The sequence below is a fragment of the Perca fluviatilis genome, chromosome 23, assembly GCF_010015445.1.
Source record: "Perca fluviatilis chromosome 23, GENO_Pfluv_1.0, whole genome shotgun sequence".
Taxonomy (NCBI): Eukaryota; Metazoa; Chordata; class Actinopteri; order Perciformes; family Percidae; genus Perca; species Perca fluviatilis.
Window position 1 is genome coordinate 7,050,415 of NC_053134.1, and position 24,193 is coordinate 7,074,607.

The following is a 24,193-nucleotide window of genomic DNA, read 5'->3' on the forward strand; positions in this document are numbered from 1 at the left end:
AGGAATTAGTAGAATTAGCCGAGGAAAAATAAAATAAAATAATGAAAAGAGAAATTTAAAAAACACCAAAAAGAAGTAAACATAGAGGTTAATTCTCGACCTTGGAAACAGCAGCTGGGATCAACCACGTCTCACGGCCTTGCTTGGCAGATAGAGTTGTTCATGAATTATAGATTCACAGTAGACGAGTGTAACAGATTTATGAGTTGTTTTACTGATGTGGTTCTGGTCAGCTGGGTCGCACTGTACTCCTTCGTCCTCATCATCAGTGTGTGTTTTTGTGCAGCTGCAAACAAAGATTGTGAGCTGACCGATCACACTGTCGCCTTTGTTCTGCAGAAGAAGAAAAACAGTCACAGTTCCACCAAAGAGAGAGACACACACACACACACACACACACACACACACACACACACACACACACACACACACACACACACACACACACACACACACACACACACACACACACACACACACACACACACACACACACACACACACACACACACACACACACACACACAAGTTATGGTTGGTGTTAACCTTTGGGCTGGTAATGAGGTTTCAAATTCAAACTGTAAAAATGTGACCATGCTTTTACTGCCATATTCACGAATTTGGTGTCAGGCTGGAGAAGCCTCTGAAGCAGCAGGCTGTGTGGACCATTTTTTTAAACTCTTCATTGAGCCAATATTAAACCTAAACGAACCTGTGTTCTTGTCTCCTTGTATTATTTTTTGCACTTTTTGCGCTTTTCTTTTTTATTTGTTTGCACTCACACTCGCATTATCCTTGGAGGAATTGTATGAGTGGTGGGTTGTGTTTTGTAGCTATATCTCATTTTGGCTTTTCTGTAAGATAATTGTTTTTCTATATGCATGTTTTCTTTTTTATTTTAGTCTGTTTTTTTTATTTTGTCATGCTAAACATTTGTAAATTCACAAGCTACCTGACACTGTGTAAAGTAATTAAAATTAGCTTCAACTTTACTAGCATCAACAAATGCACCACTAATTATAATATAGCCTAATGTAGGCTACATTATTCTGAAATGGACCATTCTGAATAATAAGTCCTTTTACTTTTGGTATATAGCCTGTTTTGATTCAAATAAATACTTTTGTATCCTACTTTTTACTTTTTGGTCTGTTACCTACATAAATTAATTTAGTAGGCCTTTATATGATGTAATTTAGTTTATTCCTGTTTTTCTTTCACAATTATCCTACCCACCATCAGTGGGTTTAGCTCTAAAAAAAGGACAACAGAAGCAAAGAGGAGCAAGAAAGAAAAGAAAAAGAGGAATAAAAGAAAGAGAGAAATTTCTCTTTTTTCCTCTCTCTATTTCTGTGGGTGTTCAGCATGGTGTTCATCAGTTGATCTTCTCTATTTCCTCCCAACAGGTCGGGGGCGCGCGCACACAGGACACAGAGCTGCATCTGTTGAAGGCGCGCTCTGTCCACCCTGCTCCAACCAACCCCAACCAACCGACAGTTGACGGAAGTTATCGAACGGAGCCGAACCGAGCCGAACGCGACACATCCAAACTGAACCTATAAATTGGACACCTAAAAACTGACAAACGGCGAGAGTTGTATCCAGATAGGCTATTATAGGCTATATATAGGCTATAACTTTTTGATACTAGCTAACACAGTAAAAACACAGCAGGGATGACGGCTCTAAGCAGCTGGGAGCTGTGCGTGAAGTACGCCCTCTTCATCTTTAATTTCGTCTTCTGGGTAAGTCACAACATTTTAAATAATAGTGACGAAGTAGCCTAAGCTCCTGTCTGGAAAACTAACGTTACCTTAAAAAAACGGTTAGCCCGATTTATTATTTCCAATGTAAGAGCCACAAATTAGAAATATGTGCATATTATTATAATAATTATCTTTAAGATCAGTGGAATATTAGTGGTGAAATGTAATTTAGTAAATTTACTCAAGTACTTTTAATGTATTTCCATTTCATGCTGCTTTGTGCTTACTTTAAACAATACAATTCAATATTGCAATTTGTATGACAGGGCATTTTGTTGGAATTTACAGTTTTTGGACTTAAGCCATTCTAACTGTTTTCAACAGATAACAGGGATGGTCTTTTTTGGTAGCCTAATCTGTGGAGCCATCTATTGTTGACATTTTCAGATAGAGGACATTCCCACCAGGAAATACCACTTACTGTATGTCCAAACTGAACTGCATGAGCCAATATTACTGACAACATGTACTGTAGCTGTAAATATCAGATCAAAAGGCTACCCTATATTGCTGAATCATGAGAAATAAAGTGGGATTTATTTACTGGAGACCTGTTGAGCAGAGCAGAGTTGACACTTTGGACCTGTTCAACCCTCCTGTTGTCCTCGGGTCAAATTTGACCCATTTTCAAAAAGTTTCTATATCAGAAATTTGGGTTTCTTTCAACCAAATTTTCCCAAAATATTTACGTGGATGGTTCCATACACCTCTTCACAGGTAAAATAAATGAACAGTTCACTACTTTCATTGAAATTGGGTGTTTTATTCAATTTTATTAGCTTTTGAAGAAAACAAATTGATAAAAGAACGTTAAAAAAAAGTGACAAAAATGTCGGAAATGTTTTTTAAATCATGGGGGGAAATAAAACACAAACGTCAAAAGGTGCAGTAAAAACATCAACAAAAACATTGGGAATACGTTAAAAAACATGAAAAAGTGACAAAAACACCGGGGGGAAAGCGGCAAAAGTGTCAAAAAAGACAACCAAAACGTTGAAAAAAAAGGTAAAGATTTTGACCCAGAAAAGCAAAAAGTTGCATGGTCGATGGGAAGACAACACAAGGGTTAACATGTGTCTTGGGTGATCCGATCATTTTAAGTACAGGTGTGAATGCACACAAGATGCATTAAGGACGCATTGAGATACGATCGTTTAGAGCAGGGGTGTCAAACTCAATTTCCCTAAGGGCCACACTGGAAAAAGAGAATCGCACCAAGGGCCAGACATGTAGAGTTTATGGACATGCTTTTATTTCATGAATAGAATAAATAAAATTTGACTCAATTATTGCATGTCCCATATAGTCTTCTCACTTACAGTTTGGTCCACATAAAGCCCTGAAAAAGTCAGCAAAAATGTTCCAAAGCCATCCTAGAATTTAGCAAATCGAGCAAAACAATGATTACATTTTCTAAGTAGGCTACAACACAGCCGACTCACAACAAGCTCTTTCACAGCCTGAATATGCAAACTCTCTGCTTCTGGGGGAATTTCTGAGTCTCAAAGTCGGCAAATTTGCCAAATTTTGCTTTGAGTTGCAAGTTGAAAAAGAGTTTCCCATGTTTTTGGTTTGGCGCACAACTAGATGGGCCAAAATATATTGTGAACCTAAATAGATATGCGGGCCGGATCAGATTGTGCAAGGGGCCGGATTTGGCCCGCGGGCCTTTAGTTTGACACAGTGGTTTAGAGTATGTGAATGTGAATGTGTCCTGGGCCACACTGACTGACCGCCCACTGAACAGAAGTCCTCTGCTTAAGCGTAGCGATCTCAAATTGCGTAAGCTGGCTTTGTCCACGACTTCTGAAAATTTCCAAAAGCCCATAGAGATATATTAGAAGTGTGTCAAACATCTTGGGCGATTTGGTTTACCTTGAACATGCCAAGGAATAGTTACGGGGGAGTGCATTGCTGCCTACCACCGAATTAAAAACAATTTGGTCTTTTTCAAACACAAAAGTGAAAGTGAGATCCCAAAATAAGTGGTCACTCAAGACGCATGTGGAGACGCAGTCTTGTGCCATGTGTGAACTGACGTAATTTGTGCCATTTATGCTAGATGAAACATTTGCTTTACATGGGAACATGTTTGGGCTTTTCTGAACCATTTTTTGGACATACAGTAATTCAGAAAAACACTGACACGGACCTGTGATTGAGGCCAATCTGTCAGGAAAGGGCCAAGAAATTGTGCAATTAGTCTCGCATCCTTCACAGCGCTGCGGAGGAGGGTCTGGCTAGTCCACACAGCATTGCGGGATGGGAGAAAAACGTGCTCTGGTTTGTTGGCATTTCTTTAATCCAAACGCCATGGGCGGCACTAGGCCCCGTACGGAGCCACGGTGCCATTGCAAAATAGCCTCGGGAAGGAACTTGTTTTGGTGGAACGTGCTCGTTCAAAAGTCGTTTTAGTCGTGCAACAGAAAACTCAGATTGGACAGATAGTCTAGCTAGCTATAGTCTGGATTTACCCTGCAGAGATCTGAGGAGCAGGTAACCAGAGTCCTCAGAAATCAGGAGTTTAGAACGCCAACACAGAGAAAGCGGAAGGTAACGGACATCCGGACCAAAATGAGGGACATCCGGCGGCACCGGAGCAATCCCGGAAATGACCGTCGTCGATATAGACTATTGTGCAATCGATGCTGCTTGACCATTTTTTTTCCTCTTCTATCACCTTCTAGTCCCTCCTTTTTCCTAAAGCCTTCTCTTTTGTCTCGGGTTTACCACCCTCCTCTTATTTCACTACCTTTTGTGTCTTCTTCCCTCTACAACAACGCCCTCTCACTTTTCTCTTTACCTCCTAATCTCTAAATCGGTTGTGACACAAATATCCAGTCTGGAGATGCACACCAATCGAACAGTTTGCAGCATGCAACAGTAGCATATTTGTCAAACTAAATAGTTCTTGGCAGAGAAGGGAGAATGAAGGGAGGAAGCGAAGAAAGAGAGCGAGAGACGGGGGGGAGGATTTAGCAGCTTGGAGACAAAGCTAGTGTTGTTGTTGGTTTCACTGGATCCACTGGGAGAGGAGAGCAGGTCGAGTTACCTCAGCAAACAGCACTGAACCCCAGGACGCGTGTGTGTGTGTGTGTGTGTGTGTGTGTGTGTGTGTGTGTTAATATACTACCTGTGTACAATTTCTCTTCATCCACATTATTTTCTGCTTCTCGTTGGTCTTAAATTATTCAAAACGAGGCAGAATATTGTTTTCACTGAACCAAGTTGTCTTGACTTGTAATTTGTTATTCATTAAAAAAAATCAATACCTCCTCTATCTCCCCCCCCTCTCTCTCTCTCTCTCTGCCAGTCCCTCCGTTTTTTTTTCAGACTTCCCAGAAACTTAGTAATCATTATTGTTATCATTTATCACATAAAAATGATCATTATTATCTCAAAATGTGAGGATTTGCTGCTTGTCTCTGTTTTATATAATTGTAAATGATTATCTTTTGAGTTTTGAAATGTTGGTGAATTGGTTGGTTGGTTGGTGAATAATGGTAAAATTATCATAATCAGAAGTTGCAGTCTAACATAACAAATGTGTGTAAATTGTAATGTGTAACTGTGACAACATAAAGTGCGATAACCAGTCTTGTATAAAGTACTTGGAAGCTATACTTGAGTAAAAGTACAAGTATCTTCATTGAAAATTACTAGAAGTTAAAGTTACCTTTTAGAATATTACTTGAGTAAAAATCTTAACGTATCTGATGTTTTCTGTACTTAAGTATCAAAAGTCATTTTCTGATATTAAATGTACTTAATTATTAGAAGTAAAAGTTTAAAAAATGTGTGTGACGTTATCTTCATCATCACTGTCGTCGTGGTGGTCATCGTCTGTTACCATGGCGGCAGAGCCTGCACCAGGTGCTTCCATGACACTATCAGTCGTTATGCTTCCTCCTCTTCTTCTTTAGTTTTGGAATATGTTTTTTTTTGTTTTGTTTTTTGCCGCTTGGCAACAAACTTGGCAATCTAAGAGCAATGATTGGCCAAAATCAGTTTTTTTCCAGTGTAACAAATTGAACTAAGATACATGTAGTGGAGTAACATTATACATTTCATTTTGGAAATGTAGTGGAGTAAAAGTAAAAGTTTCCAGAAATATGAATAACTAAGTAAAGTACAGATACGGGAACATTCAAAGTATTTGTACTTCGTTACATTACAACACTGGTGATAGCACAAAGAACATCAACCTTCTTCAGCCAGTTTGCATCCCTGATGCCTCTCTTAAAACCCTTGAGTTGACTTCGGGTCAAATTGACCCGTTTTCAATTTTTGTTTTATATCATAAAATATGGGACGTAGAAAATAAGGGCTGAAAATGTTTAGAAGAAAAATTTTACAATTTAAAACATTGGAAAAAGCAAAAACAAACTGTGAAAAAAAGTGTTTTTTTATTCGGAGACAACACAAGGGTTAAATTCACCGTCTTTCTATGCTGGTCGGTCACCTTACCTGAAAACTGCATCCCACTAAAGTGCAGTAGTAATTAAAACAACTTTTGTATATTTGCTGAACCTGTAGAACTACATGAAGCTGGTCATTTAAAAACAAATCCGGCTCCTCTGGCACCACCTACAGCATGAAGTGCGATTTGCAAAAATCCACCGCTCCCTCCCCTGTCTAACTGCGTGTCAATCACTGCTCATGCACACGCATTCATTCTCCCTTGTGGGGGGAGGGGCTTTAGGAGAACGTTTGGGGCTTTAGCGGAAATGCGGGGAGGGACTGAGAAGTTGTCGATGTTCAAATTTTTTGACTAAGTCCTGGATCTTCGCAATCCTACCTACAGCTTAAGTTAAGTCCTCACAGCCCTATATGCTTGTTGTAATAAAGATGTAGAACAAACCAAACACAAGTAAGTAAGACATTGTAAAGTTTGTTGTTTTAGTGAGTTTATCTCCCAAAAAATGTGATGGTGACTGATTGTATCTAAAATGTACAACTGTATCCAGCAGTCCAAACACAAACCATTCAGTTGATTTCCTCATATTAACTGCTTCTTTTTCTTCCTCTTTAGATTTACGGCAGACTAGACGCTGCAGTGGCGTAGTATTGCTGCCCACTACTGTTTATTACCAACATTGTCTTTACTTATTTATATCTTATTATAAAGTCCAATACTACGTAGATAGTCCATCAACATCTTTAACGTAGTCCAGTCATCCAAATTTAGAATGGATCGTATCTAAAAGGTTGTTTCTCCAGCTGATCCTAGATCACTAAAAAGCTTCCTCCTTTGTCGTGAGCAGTTCTTCCATTGGATCAAGACGTGTTTTACCGTTTCCTCTCCACGCTCACATTTTCCATCCTGATGTTTCCTGCCCAATCAGAGCCAACCCGCTCCTAAACCCACAATGCCCATGTCTTAACCCGCCGGGGCCTGTTTCACAAAACCAAGATAAGGGATTAAGCCGGGATATTCCAGTTATCCTGGATGAATTTAGCCTTGACTCGGTTTCACGAAAGCGGAGGCACATAAATCACCATGGAGATTTATTCTGTGCAGCTACCCGACCAGGCTAACAGCCAGGATTTATTTAATCCTGGAACCTTTTATGATCACTCAGCAGTGCTTATACCTTATTATTATCAGCCTGGATTAAAATACAACAGGTGCATATTGCTGTTCATTTAAGTACTGTTATTATTTAAAGTTGTATTTTCTTTTATAATTATTCATGTGACAGTCATTGTTACTGTTATATTGCTGTATGAAGACTGCTGTTCATATTGTTGTTAGAAGTTTGATGGATATATTACGGCAGTTGTTGAGATAATTAGAAAAGGCTGATAAAATGTCAAATGTGTTTTAAATGAAGTCTGTTACTAAGGGCAATACATCCAATGCTGTACATTTCTATAGTTGACCAATGCACCTTGATTTATTTTAGTTGATACATTTTGCATTGTATTTGGCATTCTTAGCACACAATTTGTGTTGTCCAGTAAACTGGGACTATAATTTGGGAGGATTGTACAATTTTAAGAACATATTCTTATTGTACAATCCTCCCAAATTATAGTCTTAGTTCACTGGACCAGTAACTATCTAGTGATGTAAGCTACTGTACATTCATGTAACAACAGGGAGAGGACACCTCAATGGTTTTTGACCTTATATTTTGCTGGGGGGAAATAATGAATATACTCTGTTCCATTCATGTTTACAGTGTGCATGGGATTTATCCCTTAATTATCTTTATAGTTTCTAGATTTTAGAGTCCAATTTCTTCAGTGTCTTTATTTTATATGCCCATATATATGAGGGAGCAGGGCATATAATATATAGAGAAGAAAACTCGTCCTCTATAAAAAATAAAAAAAACGCGAAAAAGCGTGTCAGATAATAGCAGACAGACTAAAAGATAGTCTAAAAATATACATTTATGAACTACTGCTCTTAAGGCTACTTACGCATTCCGTCTGCTGCGCTTTTTCTCGCTGTTTTATTACAGCGGCAGTATTTATTTTCTTTTTATATAAATAATGTGTTTCACATCATCATACTTACATACAAGAAGCTGCTGCTCACTCTGTATAAAGTATGCACAATGTGTATCTCCATTTTGGCATCAGTAAATCTGTGATCGACCTTGCGGTCTTTTGAGGAAAGCCGTGGACGCGCATCTGTAAATGAATTTCCTTTGATCTTGCAATCTGGTAAAGCTTTGTCGAAGCCAGGCTGAACAGATTAGACTAGGTCAAGCCTCGCTATATCGGTTATCCTGGATTTATATATTCTGCTTTTGTGAAACATGCCCCTGGTTAAAATAACAGAATCCTGTCTCTTGCAGGCATCATTGCTCTTTCCACTTTTTCTTGAACCTCAAAGTAGCTCCTTCCCTTCTTTTCTTTATCCCATGGCTTTCTGCCACATTTCTTTTAATGACTTGTTAATGATTGAAAATACACACAACTAACAGCTAACCGCTTCTCAGGCCTATATCCTTATATCCTTGCTGCTCAGAATAATTAACCTGCCTGTCAATTGCATTCACCTGCTCTGATTTACAACTCGAGAGTCCTCTGTTTGAAATCCACTGAAACAGATAGCACTCCCACCTCCTTCCTCTTCCTCACTCCACTAGGTCCCTCCCCCCAATGACTTCCTAAGTATACCCAGGTGAGCCATGCAAGGGTGTGGTTCACCAACAACAACTGTCTTGTTTTCAGTCTGTCTTTTTACTTCCTCCGAGAAAGAAGACAGTTTAACTCTTGAACAGAGAACGCTCACGTTTGGATTTTCTTCATAAAGACATCTAAATCTTGATCTCGGAGCCATGGGGGCACTGCAGTGTGTCAAATACATTGTGTTTGTGTTCAACTTTCTCTTCTGGGTATGTAGTGCCGCTTACACAATGGTAGTTGTGGTTGATACATGACACTCTGGGTTATTTAAAGCTTGTGTTTTAGGGGATTTGGTTGCTTACTTTTCAGGTTAAGAGGTTTTAGTAATTTCCAAGGAAGTAAAAAGATGCTTTAAATCCTTTAGTTTTAGTTTGAGGACTATTATCGCGTATGGTTGGCGATCAGAGGTTGCTTAACTTTTGTTTTTGAGGTAAATTTTGGTTTTAAAAAAACCCAATGGTGACTTCAATCAAGCTCCAAACCACTCTGAGAAAGATTTTTGCCTACTAGCCTTACTTGAGGTGGGTCTCTTAAAGTAACAAACCTGTTCTGCTAGACAGCAATGTTAAAAAATAATACAGCTGAATTAAAGACTCAAATTCTGATGAAAAAGGCCATTTGTTTGCTCTGAAAATGTATCCTCCTGGTGAAAACTTGCGGTCAATTGGGTATATAGGTTTCACCTGCTGCCTTCTGGACCACATTGTTCCTTCAGGTATACGTCTATGACTGGAGAACTTGATGTACTACTCTGGCAGAACAGTGCCTGGCATGACGTCAAAACGCACGTGGTGTGCCTGGTGAACATTTTCCTACCAAATTATATTGGTATCGCATGTTGAATCAGCTGTGCTTTAATCAGATCTGATATAGTGACACATTTCAGAAATGTATACATAGTAGTTTTGATTTGGTAGTCTCAATCACATTTTAGTTTTTGAAAATTGAAAAAATAGTCGAACTGCCAGTAATCAAGATTAAGGAGGATATGATTGGATGTTAGTCATTTTATAGCCAAACAGCTGATGGATGAGGCAGTGAATGATGCAGCTGAACTAACGCAGTGTTTCATAATCTTAACCCTCCTTAACTATTTTCCCATCAAACCGTACTTACAAAGAGTAAAGTTTAAAACTGATACGCATACTGTTATATTCTTTTTTTTTTTTACATTTTATAATAAGTGGCAGAATATTAAGAACATAAGGTAAAAAGGTGAGCTGGCTAGTTAATGGTTTAATTGATTAGTCTATAAAATGTAAGAAAACTTCCCAGAGCCCAAGTAATGTCTTTTAAAGTGCCTTTTTTGTTTAACCAACAGTCATGCCAGCATTCATGCTTTTAAATACTTGTGATACCACATTGGTGTTGATTTTAAGTAAGATCTAGTTCCTGCAGCAGAGCCTTTTCCACTAAATCTTAACTGTATAAGGCTTGCAAAAATGACAAATTCCTTAATGAAAGTGTCTGAAACACAGGTTAGCTAATGAAAGTCAGGAATTATTGGAGCCACTTCATTGTTTTCTCAAGTGTTACCTTCCAGTTTTATTGTCTGTATTTGAACATATGTGCAGTCAAAGTCTGGTCTTAAAAGAAACTAGGGTTTGACATCCGCTGTAGAAAAAAAACATTGTGGGATTTTTTTGTGAAATGGTTATAAGTTACTGTTTTTGTATTTCACACAGAGATTTACTCCCAAATACCCACACTGCTTGCTGTTATTACTGTGATGACCTGTTTAGCGTTAGTGGAACACACACTGACTGTTTGTTCATGCTTAATGACTGTTTTGACCATTTGAGGGCAGTTTCAGTGTGTATAATGATGGCACAGATGGTTCTGGGTGGACAAATGAGATGACAACGGAAGGAGCAGTCTGATTTAGAGAGCAGCTAAAACATCAGATTAGGTTTATTTATTCTAAAATGTAAGGTCTGAGTTTTTGGCGAAAGGGCTAATTGCTGCAAACAAATTGGGCTCCTTGTTCCCGTTTTCTAAAATGCATTTCCCACGATTCCACATTGTCTGGAAGGATATTTTAATAAAAGGCAGTGGGCGTTTTGTTGAGGCTTATAAAAGCAGTCAAACATCTCAGCAATAATTCAGTTCTCTGTTGTTACACTTGCACTGCTAATGGCGTCCAGAGTGCCTTTTGTGGTTAATAAGAGCTAATGTGGACCTCAAGGGGACAGGCCTGTTTCTTTCAGGATGTTTTAAGATAGCTCATCGCTACAACACAAATGCACCAACTCTCCTGAGTGTGTTTTACTGTACATTAACACCAATCTCCATTTATCAATCGGGGCACTCACTTCCTGTTTTCCTGTCTGTATTTATCTTTTAAATTGGAGAGCACATAATGAAAACAAGATATCAACTGCTAAAATAAACTAGTTTCCATGGCTTCATAGTCTGTGCATAATACTGCTCTAATCACCTGTCAGATGGAAAGATTATTTGTGCTAGTGTGGTGTAGTTTGTAGCGATGGTGCAATGCTGTGCGGAGAGGAATCCGCTGACACGGTTTCTTGATTATAAAGGTTTATTTACATCAAAGGAATTCAGCATCAATTTACAAGCCCTGCAGAGCTCGGAGAGGACCTGTTTTGCCAATTCTCCAGTGGTCACTCTGGCTTTCTTTGTTCGAACATAGTATATATGCTATACTGTATGTAACATAGATGGGGGGGGGGAGAAAACAATACTTTGACCAATGGCTACAAGCCAACTGGCCTTATTTTGGAGGGTCCATTGATAAGAATCCCAGATATCTCCTATGGTTGTTTCCTGGAACTGGGCTAAAGTTCATCTGGGTTTCTCTGTTACCCAAAGCATACAAGTCATATAGAATATGCAGATAAAATAGGATGACAATACACCTCACTAGGCTAAAACATCCTGGGCCTATTTCCTATATGGGGTATGTGTGGATATATTAAAATCTCAGCAGGCTGTTACACCTGCTAAGTTGAAACATAGCTTAGTTAAAGTGGGATTTACGCTAGTTAGTAAAAATGGGTCGCACCAGACAAGTTGTTTCAGAAACTTATATTTTACACATTACCTGAGCAGGTGTAAGGCATGTTACCAACTTGTCCACTCAGTATTGGGCTGTACTGTTGCGGTGTTTACAGGAGGACACTAGTCTGATTTTTATGTTGCGTTCTCTTGTGAGTTTTCAGCAGCAATTCTCAACAGCAACTGTGACTGTCTTTTGATGTTGACTCGAGCAGAATTTCTTCAAGATGGAAGCTTTCCAGAGACATTTGCTGACGTTTTTACAGTTTGTTTGATACTCCCATTGTACTTTAAAGGAAGTGATGATAAGTGATTCTTGAATTAGGCTATTCACGAGGGGATGGAGACAAACGCTTAACTAGGTCACCTGTGTATACAGCACGTTCTTCTTTTCCAAACACTCTATTATAGCACACTTTATTTCAGTCACTAGTGGCTTTCTCTCCCATTGTATCCAAATGCAGCACTACATGAAATCTCATTTTCTACCTGTTTTAATACAGTTGACTTAGTATGGCGCAACTAAACAAAGTGGCAAGTTTTGTGTGAAACTACAGTTAGTGTGGACTGTTCTCTTACCATACCGTGAGTGTGTAAACTGCAGGTACTCTATGGATGTATGTAATTGACTAAATGTATTTCAAACACTCTTGAATGTGTATCGTTAATCAAGTGTACGGTAAATACATCAAACGCATTCCTCGTAAGGATCACACTAACTCTAACTTTGACAAATGTAATCCAGAGTTGAGCCGCAGTTTAAGCTCGAGGCTCCATTTGAAGGTTTAATAGATGATGAGTTGTGTCTGAGTAACTCTGACTACACTTTGGAGATTAGTCATAACTCCAGAAGGTGTTAACTTTAGGTGTGGTGGTGATTAACTTTAGAGTAGAAAATTGTGCAAAAACAGATTTTTGTTGAACCAACTTGCCTTGTGATTCACACTGACGTCTAAATAATTAATGTAACTGCCAGAGCGGCACTTTGTATCTGGATATTTCAAAACGCACATAAAGTCAAGTATAGTAGTTTTAAAAAGGATTTCAATTTTTTTTTCTTCAATTGATATCCTTAAGGTGACTTTGCACGGGAACATAGGACTCTCCTGGATAATTTATGTTTTTGTCATGACAACCAGTTTGAATTATTTCATGTAAACACACGCGGTATTAAATTCTACAATACCCATGAGCCTCATCAGTCGTTGCTATGGAGAGGAAGCCATTCAGAAGCATGAATTGGAGTGGTATCAAATTTTAAAACACTTTGTTGCATTTGGGAACAAAGCACAACGCCATGGTAGCTGAAGTTTTCTTAACGGTGTAATCTTTAGCTTCCACGTGCCGTTAGCGACCCATGTAACATAATTTTAAGCTCTGTGATTGGATGTTTTTTGACGAAATGCAGCTTGGGAGTCTTTCTGGATACTGATTTTGATACCTATACTCTTATCTGCCTTTACAAAGTACCTGAGTATAGTGATAAATAAGGCTATATTGAGGGGTTTGGTGTAATTTCGTCATAGTGGGATGTAAAAAATATTCCCTAGGCTTGATATGTGTTCATCTTTTGACATTGAACGATGGACATGCCACATGTAATAAAGGCAATTCAAGAAATGTTTCTTAGAAGCTAATTTCAAATTCCACGGGGAAACTGATCCCATGGATTTGTGATGTATTACGGAATCCTTATGGTTTGACTGTGCTTATTTCAATCTCTCTGTAAAGCAGAATACTGTTAATTGCTTTATTATATTTCATGTATTTATTGGTAGAATTAAACAAATGAGTCCGTTAAAAACGTTTCAGTAACAAAAATGAAGTTGCTGGTTTTGCACAGACAAGTATCCCAGATGTTTTCCTCCTCCCATAGGCTGAAGTTGGGTGCACATTGTTGTGGTGAGAAGTGTGTGTCCACTGATTCACGGTCATCAGACTGTAGCAGGATCTCACTCATACCTCCTGTTGAACAACAACGCAGACGTCAGCTTTCTGCTGATATGGAAATTCTTTGGTTGGCAACAAAGAGTTGATGTAAACTTGTTTTGTGGTTGCTGAGGAGATATTGAGTCATTCCAGTGGGCTATCACTATGGTGAACACAAAGGGAGACACACATACACACAATAGGACTATCCTTTATCTGCTCATGGTTATTTTGTTATGTATAACTTGTGTTGTCGATAAAAGATCCATGAATTCATTAAGCTAAGCTGAAATAAAGTAAAGTAGGAACACCTAAAAATAAAATCTTCCTTCACAGATTAAAGTAACCGGTCTGTTTTTTTTTTTTTTTTTTTTTTTTTTAAACTAGATCGGTTTTTCTTAGATGTGTTGGGTATTCAGGAGATTTTGTGTGTGTGTGTGTGTGATGTGGTTAGCACACAACATACTCACAACCTGCATAGAATTAGTATGTTGTCCTCACATGGCTGTAGATTCTTAGTCTTGATAATGTGAAATACAGATGATGTCTCAATTGTATTTGTGCAATCATTGGCTCCATGTTCACAGATATGACTTGAAGGTGACAGTAAACAGTTTAATTCCCAGTTTGTTTGTTTTTTTTTTTGTAAATTTTTTTTGGGAGTCTGACCCTTTTCATACATGTCGTCTTTCTTTCTCCTGTAGCTGGCAGGTACTGGGGTGCTGGCTGTAGCCCTGTGGCTGCGATTTGACTCGAGGACAGTAGGACTGTTTGAAAGCGAGGACTCACCTACAGTCTTCTTCACTGGTAAGGCAATTGACATTACACTTCTGTCTTTGCACCCAAAGTACAATAACTAACACTCATCACGTTCCGTCCTTACTGGGACACTGTAAAGTCTTCCTGTTAAATCAGTGGTTCTTAAACCACAGCGAGCGAATGCTCCTTCCAGAGAAAGCTGGACTCGCCACCTTTACTTTACTACACATTTAAAGGCAGGGTTGGTAATGTTGAAATGCTAGCTTCAAAGACTTGAAAGTAGCATCTCCTCTGTCCCCCCCCCCCCCCCCGTGTTGTGTAGTCTACGTGAAAAGCAGGTATACACAGTATACCCACTAAGAGAGCTCCAGGACTTCCATATATTTTGAATTGTGATGTGTTTTTATTTCTTCGGCTAAACAAAGGTATTTCCACCATAAATTGGTGCATAAGTGTGTCCGAATGCAGGAAATGAAGTCTTTGATGCTCAAAATGTCCCCAGCGGGAGGACAGCCCCCACTGTGATATTATCCCGCAGAAATCCACGAACAAGTGCTTAATTTACCACAGTGCCAGTTGGACAGCTGAGGCAAAACTAAACTTTTGGATTGTTAAGCAGCAGTTCGGCACAACAAAAATAGCCTTTTAGATGTTTTGTGGATACAGTCCCAGGTATCGTTGACCATATATCCTGGATTTGTCAGATGTGACCTGATGGATGGACAGACGTGCGACAACAGGAACAACGTGAGCTAGAGAACCACCAGGCTGCAGGGCGTACAGAGGGCAGCTGAGGCCAAAGTTAGTCCACAGCGAGGCGGCTCCTCCGGCCTGGCAGAGCCCTCCACACATAGCGTTCATTCTTCACTGGCTGACAGGGACGTCTTTGTTTCTCCTCTTTTGTGTTCTCTGAGGAACTCGCAGAAAGAAACCCCCCCCCCCCGTTTCACTCTTTGTGTTTCGCTTCCATCAAACTGACAAGTGAAGTGGGCAGTGAGGCGACAGAGGATTGTTTTGAAATGACAAACATCTTAATAACGGCTTGGGAGGAGGAATATGTGTGTGTTGTGTGGTTAATGTATCTGACATCAGTGCTGTGGTTGTCCTACATTTATATATAATTTTTTTATTTTTATTTTTTTACTCTTTGTGATTCATCATTATGACAGCCACATCAAATGACAAAGATGCTTGGTCTTTACTGAGGGCTCTAACATAATTGTTCTAATTTGTTTTTAGTTTGTTTGGAAATTAACATGGCAGCATTCCATAGCAATTTATGACTTGTTGAAATGTTTTGCCGATTTTATGATTCATAACTACATCCAGAAGAAAAGTACTAAAACACATTGTGAGTTCACTTCTTGTGCATCTGCTTGGTTTGAGCAGCATCAGTACCCTGAACTCAACTAGCTTTGACGCTACATGCACATTTCTGATGCAAGTTGACGTACGAGAAGCAGATGAGGATGAGCTGTCGGCACATCATAAGTACAATGTGTATTAGGGCTGTGTTGTTGGTTATGGTGACGCATATGGGTACAAGATATGTCATTACTATGTACATAGTCTCGCATTGCCAGACCTTCCTCCACAGTGCTCCAGAGGAGGGTCTGGCTAGTCCACGCAGCATTCCGGGATGGGAGAAAAACGTGCTCTGGTTTATTGGCATTTCTTTAAACCAATCACAATTGTCTTGGGCGGCGCTAAGTGCCAGATGTAGCAACGGTACCTCTGCAATATAGCCTCGGGAAGGTAGTTTTAGTCGTGCAACAGAAAACTCAGATTGGACGGATGGTCTAGCTAGCTGTCTGGATTTACCCTGCAGAGACCTGAGGAGCAGTTAACCATAGTCCGAATTTCCGGCGGCACCTGAACAATTCCGTAAGTGAAACGTCGTCCATACAGACTACTATGTACGTAACCCAGCAACAAGTGGCTGAAGTGAACGGCTCAAGTAATGGGAAAGTGTGATAACATCAATTTTCAGAGTATAAAGTCAGAGCAGCTACATCACACGAATAATGGAGTATTCAGATCCTTTACATTAAAAGTACTAATACCACACTGTAAAAAAAAAAAGTGAAAGTCCTGTGTTGCAAACATTACAAAATTTACTTACAGTATTAAAAGTACTTAATGCAGATTTTTTACTTTTTTTTTTTTAAACTTATAAAGAAATTGAAGGAAAATCAGCATTTGTGAAGCTGAAAAAGTCAATAGTTAAAAAAAATCAATAGTTTCCAATTTCTTTGTCAATCGACTTTTATTTCAGTTGTAGGCCTACTTGTGTATACTGTTGGGTAGTTTAATTTATAATAAGGCGCCATATTTTGTAAGCTTTGTTTTTATGCAAAAATATTAATTTCTGGAGTTAAAAGTACAATATTGTCTTCCTGAAGTGGAGTAGAGTAGAAAGTGGCATGAGAATAAAATCGTTCAAATTTGAGGTACTTGAGTAAATGTACTTAGTTACATTCCACCACTGCACACAACACAGCCCTCATTTGCTGGCTTCTTCTCAGTCGGTCTATTGGATCAATGATTTTGATCGGTTATTTTAAAGAAGAGTGAATATCTTAAAGTATCCTGCAGTGCCATGATATTAAAACCATATCTCCACAATGTGTCTTGTTGTTCTGTAGGTGTGTACATCCTGATTGCGGCGGGGGCTCTGATGATGGTCGTGGGATTCCTGGGATGCTGCGGCGCCATTAAAGAGTCGCCGTGCATGCTGGGATTGGTGAGTCATTCTTTCTATTCAGCAAGGGAAGAGATTTTTTTTTTTTTATTTTTGAAATTTTTTATTCGACCATAAAGTTGGTTTCAATTGATGTTTGAAGGGCTGATTCAACTCACCTGTCTATCTGTCGCAGTTCTCATTTTGAAACTTTTCCCTGGGCTACATTACATATATATTTTTAAACTCATTATTGTCTTCTATTAAAGATGCATTTAAAGGGATACGCCACAGTTTGTTGAAATAGGGCTTATCACGGTCTCCCCTAGCTGTAGATAGGTGGGCCAACGCATTTTTTGTGCATGTATTGTTTTAGTCCGGTGCAACACCGGCAGCGCCGCCACTAGTTAGCTTAGCGTAGTGAATGGAATCCTATGTTGCCGGTTAGCATGTTGTGAGTAAAAGTGAGCCAACAAAAGACAAAAAAACAACCTAATTACTTGCACTGAGACAAAAAATGCGTTGGCCCACCTATCTACAGCCAGGGTAGACCGTGATAAGCCCTATTTCAACAAACAGTGGCGTATTCCTTTAACTATTATTCTCATTACGGAGCTGTGTGTAGTTAAACATGCACGGTGGTTGTTCAGAGACTCTCGTGTGGCTGTTTGTTGCAACACAACTTTAACGTTTGCAGTTTTTTGTATTCTCCGTTTCGAGGTGTGTGCATCGGCTCTCCTGCAACATATGGTTACCCACGATGCCCTTGTCAGTGTGCTGTGAAGAGACCCTTGTGTGATGAAGCCTAATTACAGTTTCAGTCACAAGCACTAACATTATGTAATCAAAGGGAAAAATCAAGACCTAACCAACAAAGACGGACTGTGATCACAAGCTGACCTTCACACCCACTGACTGAATGACACATTCTAGTTGTTCTCTCATTGTAGCAACGAAAGAGAAACTTATCGTCACCATTATAACTTTCCATTGTTGTCCTCTTTTTAGAGTATTATAAACAGATGTATGGTGTTTTGGCTACTAATAAACCTTCATATTCATGGAACTGTTCCATAAACGAGCCTTCCTGGATCGTATGACATGTTTCACCTTAGTTTGGACTGTACACAGGCACTGCAGCGCAGATAGATAGATAGATAGATAGATAGATAGATAGATAGATAGATAGTGTGTCTCTCTCTCTCCTGTTCTACCACACTGTTTTGTTTTTTTTTCCTTTAGTTTTTCCTCTTCCTGCTCCTCATCTTCGCTGTGGAAGTTGCTGCTGGGATCTGGGGCCTCTCCAACAAGGACAGGGTATGCACGCGCACACACAGCAGAGTCAACCTTCAACCAGCAATTTAAATGGAGTTTAAAAAAAAAGTTTTCCTTTTGTGTGTCTTCAGGTGGTGGAGGACGTTACAGAGTTCTATAAGCAGACCTACAGCAACTACAGAGACACCAAACAGGATGCACTGAAGGAGACGCTGCGTCTCATCCACTTTGGAGTAAAAACGCGCGCACACACACACACACACACACACACCTTTTTATCTATTTATTTTCTCTATTTTGGTGCTACTTTCTAAAATCCTGAATTGTAAATTTAATTTTGTTCATGTATTCACTTACCCTATCAGGATGGATTATAAAAACTTTGGTGATCCGGTAACTTTTTCCTTTAGTGCCATCATCAGGTCAAATTCATTTTTTTGTCCAGCCCTTTGGTTTATGACCAAAAATCTGCTAAACTAAGGACATTCCCATCAGCCTCAGCTGTACTTTGTGTTTAGTGCTAATTAGCAAAGGTTAGCATGGCTGTAGACCAGTTTAAGTCTTTTCTTTTTTTTACTTCATCGTGTTGGCTTTAAGTTGTTTGAGTTTTGCTATGATGTCTTTTATTCTGAAAAGCACTTTGGAACCTTTTTTCTTTAACCTGCAGTATAACTGTATCGCTTTCTTCAGTATTTGAACTTTTAGGTACTTACATTTTGCCTTTTTACATCCAGCAAAAAAGAAATGTGAGATGACACAGTTTTACATGCACATGTTTAGTTTAAGATTTACATTAGGGGTGTTTTGCTGCTAACACAGGCTGCACATAAAATCTGGAAGCTATAAGAACACATCTGCTAACCCTGTCAAACAAATAGCTAATCGAATGACTGGTCAGAACTAAAGTTGTGGTTCCTCTTCCCAGCTGGACTGCTGCGGCCCCACAGGGACGGTGATTGATGCTGCCAAAGATATCTGCCCCCAGCAGGAAGGACTGGCGCTCCTCGTCACCAAGGTAACAACATGCAGTACAGAGTTCTGACTAATGGAGGGTCAGATGGAGACCGAAGATTGGTGGTCTCTTACTGCCGTAATAATTCAATATACTTTTTTTATTTTATGTAGAAACCTCCTTAAAGCTTTAATGCCTAACTTTTTTATTTTTTTTTATTTTCAAATATAACAAACAAAAGATATACAATTCACACATGAAATAGTCAAGCCTAGTTCCTGTCCATACAAACAACTCCCCAGTGCCCCCACCCACAAGTACTGGACCCCCAGCAAATTTCCATGCATCCCGACCTACTCAAATGAGTCTGCAGAGTCATACATATATAATTCAAATAGCTAATTAAATAAAAGAAAAAGACCTCATCAATAAATGATAATAAAAAATAATAATAAATAAAAAATAAATAAAATAAAAGTATGCACACACAATTGGGTTACATAGAAATGTTAGTAGCTGCCGTGCCTTCTACAAAGGAAATAAATGGCTGCCAAATGATGTTCGAAAGACCCCACCCCCCCCACCCCACTGCCAAAGGGTCCATAGTTTAAGTCAGTTTTTTGTTGTTGTTGTAATAAACAAGTGTCTTTTTAGAATAACTCCTACCAATAATTTGAATCCCATTCAAATAAAAATTAACCAAACCGAAGCCCTAATCTTGTTAAAAGGACCACTTTTGTGAGCGTTCACTGGCACGCTGATGCAATGTAACACTCTGTCTAATGCGTCCACAATCCACTCAACTAACTTCATGCACTCCTAACAAAATCTTTGTGTGGACTCAAAAAGGTGGTACTTGAGCTTGGTAAGCAATTTGACAACATTGTAGTAAATATTTTCGGTGCATCAAAAAGCCTGTTCGTTAAGATGCCAGCAGACAAGCTAATCCAGCACAAATTGGTGCATAAAAAGTCACCAAAATGAAGTATTTGAACCTCATAATTATATACAAACTGAGGGGATAACTGCAAAAAGGTCCACTTGGTGAAAAAATACTGAAAATGCATACATTTAATTTAGTCAATCTGATTTGTACCTGTATTTTTAATTTTTACAGTGAATGTTGATACCATGTCTTTCCTTTCTGCTGTTCTATCAGAGTTGTCCGGCTGCCATCGACGAGATGTTCAACAACAAACTGCACATTATCGGCGGCGTCGGCATCGGTATCGGTGTCATCATGGTGAGTCTGTCGATGAGCCAGAAACTTAAATCCTGAAACGTCTAAATGGAAATCTAGACACAAATGAACACTTGCATTTCCTTTTTTTTTTTTTTTTTTTTTTAAAACCTACTTTATCTTGAGTAACTTAATTAATCCCGCTTCTAAATTGCTGAATACGATGATTAAATGGAACAAATGTACAATAATCAAAACTCATAGCCAGCATTGCATTAAATCAATCAAGCTAAGAGTTATCTAAATGCACACCTGGTGAAAGAAAAGGCTGTCAGCACTAGGGCTGTACCAAATTCAATACTTTTTAGGCACCGGCTGAATTACCTGTAAAGGTTTGAGGATCGAAAAATGCCTCGTCATTTAATACCAAATTTCAATACCTAAGAAGAAGTAAATCTCATCAGCGTCAGAGAGCCAATAAGCATGCAGCATGCTTCTACCAAGATCTAATAATGTTTGACTGGCTGTCTAACGTTTACCTGCACGTCGCTAGTCACAAGTAGACATATGGCAGTAGCTGTTGGGAACCAGAGGGTCGCTGTTCAAGTCCCCATATGGACCAAAGTATGGTGGTGGACTGGTCGCTGGAGAGCTGCCAGTTGGCCTCCTGGGCACTGCCAAGGTGCTCTCGAACCCCCAACTGCTAGGGGCGCCTGTCCTTCAACAGCTGCAGTCCCCTCACTCTGACATCTCTGGGTGTGGGGTGTGTGTTCTAACAACACAGTGAAAACATTGTAATTTCCCTTATGGGATTACTAAAGTATAATTGTATTATCTTCCGGTCTACATCCTGTTATCATTACATTATTGCACAAGCTGTTAACATCTGTTTATACATTTTACTATTACTGACTGTACACCTGTCTACCACAGTATTGTATCTTGTATTTCTGTATTTTAAATGCTGCACTATTCTGTCTCAGATCTTAATTTCTTTATACATATTTGTATGAACATTGTTGGAGGGAGATCGAAGACTGTCTTTGCCAATGACTTCTTTGTCATTTCTGTGTACTATGACAAAGAACTTGATTTTAAGGGCTCACAAGCCAACAATCTTGAGGACCACTGCTGTAAAGTGCACATTACATGTTTACCAACGTTTAATTTTAACTAAGAAGAAATGTAATGTGGTTTTTAACCCTGTATTTTCCCGTCTACTCCTCCACAGATCTTTGGGATGATCTTCAGCATGATGCTCTGCTGTGCCATTAAGAAGTCCAGGGACTTTGTCTGAACAAACCCCCTCCATCTTTGACTTATGTGTCCTTACATTAACAACCTCTTTTTTTTTTTTTTTTGAGATTATATCAGTTTAATAATCATAACGTTCGTCCCTTAGTTTATTGCTTGGATCCATACAGGATGAACACACCTGTGAGAGTATGGGATGTCTTAATATTTTGGCTCTTTTCCACTTTGGGCACACATGTAATCTCTCTACAGAGGAATGTGGACAAAGTTTATTTTTTTTTTTTTTTTTCCTTCATTCTGGTACCCAATATAATGAATGTACATCCTACTTTTCATCACAACACAGAACCGGTTGCTCTGAAGGAAAAAGACATTGAGTGCTGCCCTCTAGAGGACAATGAAGATCCCAACTATTAACTCTTCTAATATCTGTTCAGTTGATGTGAAATGTATTAAGTTTGCCTGTGGTTGGTTTGTAATCTAACCGGCTTTTTGCAGCTAACTGAATTTTATTTTTGCTCGTTGCTTAAATGACATGTCTTGATTTTTAAGCAGAAGTGAGTTATATGCAAATATTTTGAAAGCAGTTTAAATATATTTGAAATGCCAAATAAATGAACTAATGAACACTGACTTGTGGTAACAGACTTTGTAGAAGAAAAAAAAAAAGTCCATCCAACATTTCATATTAACAGTTTTCAGAGTACTGAAGAGACTTTAAGTACAAGTACACTGTCGTCACTCAGTGACTATGATGATTATTTAAAGTGACGTTGCCTTGTAACCAAAGGTTGAAAGTCGGTTGATGTTAATTGTAGGTGTGTAACAACGGCATTTGTTTCGTGAGCAGGAAAAAGATTGGATTTGTAGGAAAGTCCCTAAATACATTTCCTCAGAGGGATTTCCAATCTGTAGTACTTACTATAAAAACTTTAACTTAGTGCCTTCATCAGGTCAAATTTTTCAGTTCTGAACAAAATACCTGAGAAAAAAACTGACAATGCATTGTATTTTTTTAAAGGTTTTTTTTTTTGGGGGGGGGGGCTTTTAACTTTTGACAGGCAAGGGGAAAGGGAGCATAAAGAGGACTCGGCCTACACGGGGCGAGTGAAAACCCTATTAGATCTCATTAAAAAACTGAGCTGCAACATCATGATTTGTATAAAGTTTCACATAGTTATGAGAAGTCATGAGACATCATTTTGCAACTTTATAATTATGAAATAAAAAGTCTGAGATGGTTACTTGACAGTAACCAAGCCATAATGAGAAGAAAAAACACTGAAAAAAAAAAAGGTTCCATTCCCCATGTCCAAATGTTGGAAATGGGGTTTCCCTACACAGGAAATGTTCATGAATAAACTTGAAATGATTTCATTAGTTGCACCATTATTTAAATTTCCACATCGCCCCAAAGAGTCTGAATCAAAACTCTAGTCTTTACTTCTCCTTTCTGCTGTAAACTTGATCACCCAGTTGAAAAAAAAGCAAAGAGGCAGTCAGGATACATCATTTATTCCATTAAAGAAATAAAAGAAATACATGGCTTTGACAATCCTAAAGTCGTGGCGAGGTTGACATCCTGGGGTTTGTGTTCCCCCTCAGATTGTTTAGCACTAAGCTGTTTGTCACGGTGTAGTCAGTTACAGGTTTACTGCAGGTCGTCTGTTAAAGCTACAGTTGGAAAACCAGGAAACAAATGCCACAAGAAAATACCAAAGATTCTGGTGATATTCTATATTTTTTACTGCCTTTAAAGTATTGAGAGATGGACGAACCCTGTTGGTTTTTGGTCTTTTCAAAGGATTAGTTGACAATAAGACAAATGCAGAATAATGGCATCCATTAAAGGTCCTATGACATGCTGCTTTTTGGAGTTTTCTATATAGGCCTCAGTGGTCCCCTAATACTGTATCTGAAGTCTCTTTCCCAAAATTCAGCCTTGGTGCAGAATTACAGCCACTAGAGCCAGTCCCACAAAGAGCTTTCCTTAGGACGTGCCATTTCTGTGTCTGTAGCTTTAAATGCTATTGAGGAAGGTGGGCCGCGATATTACAAATCCCACTATGGCCACGCCAAGACCCGCCTTTCAATAAAATTCACACACTATTATTGGCCAGGGGTCCATTCTTACATGTACAGGTCCTATCCCCTGACCAATCCCCTAACCCTAACCTTAACCACTCGCGGTGAAATGCCTAACCCCAACCAATCGAGCTGCTTCGTAGGGCGGGTCT

At 39.0% G+C, this 24,193-nt stretch overlaps 1 protein-coding gene across 2 annotated transcripts; it reads left to right on the top strand.

The window, feature by feature from the left end:
- The first annotated feature begins 1,440 nt into the window (after positions 1–1,440).
- On the top strand, positions 1,441–22,589 carry cd9b (CD9 molecule b). Of its 2 annotated transcripts, none has more exons than XM_039791779.1 (8): positions 1,441–1,745; positions 14,561–14,663; positions 17,261–17,358; positions 18,538–18,612; positions 18,702–18,803; positions 19,496–19,585; positions 20,682–20,765; positions 21,934–22,589. In XM_039791779.1, the coding sequence occupies exons 1-8, from the start codon at positions 1,677–1,679 to the stop codon at positions 21,997–21,999; spliced, it is 687 nt and encodes a 228-aa protein (XP_039647713.1). In that variant the 5' UTR covers positions 1,441–1,676; the 3' UTR covers positions 22,000–22,589. The 2 variants fall into 2 exon arrangements, with proteins under 2 accessions (XP_039647713.1, XP_039647714.1); XM_039791780.1 differs by lacking the exon at positions 1,441–1,745 and adding an exon at positions 8,871–9,118.
- Positions 22,590–24,193: the final 1,604 nt, after the last annotated feature.